Genomic DNA, 5,924 nt, shown 5'->3' on the forward strand with positions numbered 1-5,924 from the left:
TAACACACCGGTATGGTGCTTACCACAGATACTCCGGTGCTTAAGTTAAGTTTCAGCATAGGGGTCAGAGCAAACTTTTTAGAGAGGAAGATGAACTTACCTGATATGGAACTATCATACTCTATATATAGTGGGATTAAACCTAAGGTTTCCTTCACCCTTTTAGGAAAAGAATTCATATTTCGTTTATTCTCTATGAATAGGACTTTCAAGGGTTGGATTAAGCCACACCGAAGGTCTTAGATAAATGATCTACAGAAAATAAGCCCCAAAAAGAGGGGCACATTGGCCTCGACCTTAACCTTCGAGGTCGAGGTGGGTCAATTGGGCCCAGAGACCCATTAGCCCAATTGCCTTGTCCTCTCTTCTTTGGCATCTATCCAAAGCAAATTGACAAGTAAGCCGAGGTGAACGTAACCCAATTGCTTTCCTTTCTCTTCTTTGACATCTATCTAAAAGAGATGGACAAATTGGTTTAGGTGGGCCAATCGGGTCACGGTCTAATTGTTTCGCACACTCTTCATTGGCATCTCTCCTAAATCTATTTTCTGTCTGTCTCGAGTTCATTTGGGATTAAACAACTTTTTCAGTTTTACCGTTCACATTTTATTTCTTCTCTTAGACCTATAATAATAATCTATGCTAAATAGAACTTTTGAAAGTTTGAACAAGGTCAAGAAAACTAAAATAGAATCTCTAAGAAATAGAGTATGAACCCATATATGATGAAGCAAAATGGCCAAAAAAGTCCAAACTTTTCCAAAATCAAATACTTGCATCTCATAGATCACATCACAGAGAAGCCAACCAATGCCTAGAGCCAAAAATTGCTTGTAAAAGGAACACAATTTTTCACTCCTGGACACAACCTCACCAGATTAAGAAGGGAAAATAAAAAGAAGAAAATATTAGTCAAAAGAAGAAGAAACTGTTACAGTTTTACAATAGCTATTCTATAGAAATTTGAGGGTCAAATGTTGGATTCATTGTCTTCCTTTTTTGATTTGAAAGGAAACTCTCCAAATTCAAGAGCTTGGTTCAAATGTTGAGCCCCAAAAATATGTACAAAAGAAGCACCAACACCAATCCCAAACTGGGTTTTGATTAATAGAAAAATAAAAATAAAAATTGGAGGTTCCCAATCCTGTTAATTTGAGCTTGTAGGCTAAGTGTGTGCAGATTGTGTCGACATTTTCGGGTGATTATGTTCCCCTTCGTACGTTACAATAAGCATCGACGGGTCTTCTAAGCACCGCTCGACATGCTTTCTCGCGGGACAACCTCTCATGCTGCTGCATTTGTAGTAACCCCTACAAAGATTTTACAAAGTTCCTCAAAGATGAAGAGTTTCCCTTTCTCTCAAATGCTAAGTTTTTCGAGATCGAAATTGATCCAACGAGACGAAAATGGAAACGAATCCTATACAAGCAGCAGCAGCAACATAATATACACTAATCCACATTGCATTCTATAGTTTCAATTATAAAATTCAGTAGTCGCATTACACATGTATGATATATACAATAGCAAGCACAAGAACAATGGATAAGAATCCCATAAAAGTTTGTAATCTTGAGCAACAAACAGATTCATCAGCAATCTTCACAAAACAGGCATTCATTCATTTCGATGATCATCCAAAGTTTTCGTGTTTCCAAGTTGTCGAAAAATCACGAAAAAAATTGTAGCCTTTTATTTTCCTTTTTAGTGGTAAGTAAGCAAATTATCCTGTTATATGAACATCTTGATCTAATGTTATAGCAAACAGGTACCTCTTTAAGAATGGTGATTGTTAATTAACCACACGATCGAACAATAATTTCATCGAAACGAATACTTTCAAGTAGAGATTTATATGCACAAAGTGGACAATATCATATGCGGGTCATGATTTGATATACCTGGGATGAGGAGAACCTTTAATTGGCTTCTGCCCATATTTTCTCCATGAATAATCATCAGAAGGGATATCTGCAAGTTTGTTACTTATGGCAGGTACTTTGATTGATCTCTTCACTCTATGTTTCCTACAAAAAAAAAAAAAAAACAGAATGAAAATAATTAGTAAAGCAAAGGGCAATTGACAATTTAAGATTTGATATCAATCCAACCTCTTCTTTGAGCAATGGCATTTGCCAGTGCTTCCACATTTCAAGCTCCCTTCATCTCCCCTTGCAGAAAACTTCCTCTTGTTATCGGCCGACGTCGTTGTGGTCATCGACGGTCCGATCAAATGGAAGGAGCTTCTGTCGGCGCCGACGACGCTGCCATCCATACTCAATGAAGAAATGAAAGATCTAGCTGATGACATTGTCAATGTGCCATTAGAAGTATCAAAATTCAGATTCATCCCATTGTTATTCCTAAGAAACATCATTTCAGCTTGCTGTTTCATTTGTTTCTGATGAGCCAAAATCCTCTGTTGTTGTTGTTGTTGTTGTTGAGGGAAGCTGAAGTTTAAAGAAGGAGTTTGTTTGGGAATTTGGAGGGAATTTTTGTCATTTGGACTCAATTCTAAATCTGGGTTTCCCAAGAAAATTGAAACTTTACCATTCAAACCAGGGGGGAAAGGGTAAAGATTTTTGTTTGGAGGATCTGAAGTGTAATTCAGGGAATCTAAGAGGGATTTTTTAGGCAAAGGGAGAGGAATCTTGTTGAAATTTCTAACTCTTGCATGACCAAAACCAGAATTTAAAAGAGAAATCACTTTCTTGAACTTGAAAACAGCTTCTTTAGTTTCAACCATTAAATTTCTGAAATGAAGTTGGTCTTGAGAAGGTTGAATCAAAAGATTCAAAACTCCATGGCAGCTCTCTATGGCTGCTTTGTTAGCTTCTTCAACCTCTTCCATTTGAAAACCAAAATCTCCCAAGAAAGAAGAAGAAAGATAAATGAATTCAAAAAAGACCCAAAAATTCAACACTACAAAGAAGAAACAAAACAGTTAAAATCCAAGAAGGAATCATCAGAAGGGTGAAGTTGGAAGAATTGTAAGAAACAAAAACAGAAAAACAAAAAACAGAGAGAAATGGACAGGAAGTATATAAGAAAAAAACAACAAAAAACAGAGCGTGTAAGTTTCTGAAAACCCTAAACTAAAACTTCCATGATTTTGGTTTGAGTGTGAAAAATAAGACTTTTTTGCTTTTTTTTTTCCTTTTTCTTTTGCTTTTCCTTTTGTCTGGCTTGAGAAGAGAACCCAACACCCTGAAGAAGCCAGAGCCAAAAACTACAAAGTTTCCATCTTTCTTACTTTTCTTTTTCTCTTTTTCCCACCTTGCTTATTTAAATAGTTTGGAAATTCTTTATGAGATATGAGAGAGAGAGATTTTAAGTTAGAGAGGGAGAGGGGAAAAGAAAAAGGGTTATTTTTGTTTTTGGGAGAAATTACTTTTTTAGTCTATCAAGTTTCTCAACAATAATTGGTAGCCTGTTTCATGTTTCGAGTTTCAATTATAATAGTTGATATTTTTGATTATATAAATCTATGATTAATTATAATATTATTAACAGTATTTACTATTTATTACAGGACTTACTATTCTCTTTGTGCTATGATATTTACCATTTTCTATTCATAAAAAAATAGTCTGCATTCCAAACATAAATTATTATAACTCAATTGAAATAGTTACCCTAAAAACCTATTAAGTGTTTACGGTTTTTCAATTTTAAAATGTAACATATTAGTTTTAGAATTTTTAAGAACAGATGAGATCTAAAAGATTTAGTAATTTTATTATTATTATTATTTTAAACGCTAACTTGACATTTTAAATTTAAAATAATAATCGGAGAAGAAAAGGAAAACAGGATTAAAGGAGGGGAGAAAAGAAAATATAAATTTTGTAAGTATTATTTTTTAATTTAAATTGTACTATCAATTTTTAACACAAGGATTGTTTTCAAATATAGGAAAATAAATCGACTTATTTATAAGTATAGTAAAATGTCATTATTTATCAGTGATAGATAATAAATATTTTCAAATATTATCTATTACTGATCGATAGTGACATTTTACTATATTTGAAAATATTTTTAGCAGTTTTTCTAATTTAAAATAATTACCCTTAACATAATAGTCTAAAATTTTTGAAAACTAATGTATATATATTATCTATTACTGATCGATAGTGACATTTTGCTATATTTGAAAATATTTTTAGCAGTTTTTCTAATTTAAAATAATTACCCTTAACATAATAGTCTAAAAATTTTGAAAACTAATGTATATATATTAATACAATTGGGGTAGAAGAGTCAAACCACAGACGTTGTAGTTTCTAATCCACTAATATATATTTAGCGAGGTTTGATTTAGCTAAAAAGATATATTTTGAGAATTGTCGCAATTATTATTAATTTAGAGATTAAAAAGATAAATGAAGGAAATGGGTGGGACCCACGGAATGGGGTTTGCCAGTTGCTTAGCTTGAGAGAATAGGGAGATGAGAAATAGAAAATACCAAAATATTTCAAATTTGTGTCTATCTTGTGAAAATAAAATAAAATGGCTTTTTAAATTGAAGGCAGGCCGTTTCAAAATTGAGCTGTACTGTTGGGGCCAATTTGTGTTCTATTTTACATGTCTTTTTCTCATTAGTTAATAATAATAATTTATTATTTTTGTTATTATTATTATTTTTTTTTTTTTTTTTTTTTTTATTATTATATAGGAATGCTAATCCCATTTTGGACTTACCAAACATACACTCACCATGCACACACCACTCATTATCTCACTTGTAAATTCTTCTCTCTCTCAAACTATATATCCTTATCCTATAATTAAAAATTAAAAATTAAAAATAATATTTTATATATATGGTTATAATTTTTATTTAGTACATAAATTTTAAAATTTTACGATTTTAATTCTTAAATTTTGAGTTTAATTTTAACGTAATCTCTAAGTTTCAAAATATAACACATTTTTAGACTTTAAATTTTGAATTTTATTTTAAATTATTTCCTATATTTCAAAATTTATACTTTTTATTTTGATTTTTTTTTGCTAAAATCACTCTCAATTTTGACGTTAATGTTTACTAATTAATTTAATAGTGATGAAAAAATAGTGGAACTTAATTAATTTTAATTCTTTTAATTCTTTTGAATTCATTAATATATATTTAAACTACTGGTTGAAAGTGAGTATTTAGTAAAAACAAAATGATGTTAAAAGTGTAAATTTTAAAATTTAAGGGCCAAATTGAACAAAAATTTAACCTCAATGGTAAAATTTAATATTTTTAAAATGTACTAGAAGTGCAATATTTTGAAACCTATGAATCAAAGAAAAACTAAAATCAAAATCTATGGATCAAAAATATATTTTTTTGCAAAAATATATTTATTCTGAAGGGAATTTTAAGTACAAGAACTACTACAACCACATTTTAGAATAGAGATATCCAATTTTCCCATGAGGATGGGTCCCGCCCCGAATAGGGCAAGGATTTCCCGATTAGGTGGGAAATGAGGGAGGGAGTGAGGGAAAAAAATTCCCTCTAAGCTAGATGGGGACGAAGACGGGGAATGCATTCCCTGTCCTCACCCCCGCCCCCGCCTCAATTAGCTTCTACATATTTATTTGGTATAGTTATCTAATGTTATATTATTGTTATTATTATATAAATATTACATTTAAATTTCAAATTTGATTATTTGTTGGGAAAGTTAAGGAATATGTTTAAATTGAATATTTAAATTTAAATTATATATGTGAATAATTTGATCTATATTTATTTCTTTCTACTAAAAAATCTAATTAGCTTTTTTAGGCTAAAATTTGAGTAATTTATCATTAAATTCAATTGGTCATGTAAAACTAACCATAATAATCAATTTAGTGATAAAGTTAATTATTTAATTACAATTTGCTCATACTAGTGATTTAAATTAATTGACTTTTTACAAAA

General features: G+C 30.8%; 1 protein-coding gene across 2 annotated transcripts; it reads right to left on the reverse strand.

Moving 5' to 3' along the window:
• Window positions 1-886: 886 nt before the first annotated feature.
• Window positions 887-3,283, reverse strand: LOC120077096 (probable WRKY transcription factor 21). 2 transcript variants are annotated; one of them, XM_039030965.1, is made up of 3 exons: window positions 2,112-3,278; window positions 1,902-2,027; window positions 887-1,310 (listed from the first exon to the last, which is right to left on the reverse strand). In XM_039030965.1, the coding sequence occupies exons 1-3, from the start codon at window positions 2,849-2,851 to the stop codon at window positions 1,166-1,168; spliced, it is 1,011 nt and encodes a 336-aa protein (XP_038886893.1). In that variant the 5' UTR covers window positions 2,852-3,278; the 3' UTR covers window positions 887-1,165. The 2 variants fall into 2 exon arrangements, with proteins under 2 accessions (XP_038886893.1, XP_038886894.1); XM_039030966.1 differs by having other exon boundaries at window positions 1,290-1,419; window positions 2,112-3,283.
• Window positions 3,284-5,924: the final 2,641 nt, after the last annotated feature.

Source organism: Benincasa hispida, chromosome 5 (genome assembly GCF_009727055.1).
Source record: "Benincasa hispida cultivar B227 chromosome 5, ASM972705v1, whole genome shotgun sequence".
NCBI lineage: Eukaryota > Viridiplantae > Streptophyta > Magnoliopsida > Cucurbitales > Cucurbitaceae > Benincasa > Benincasa hispida.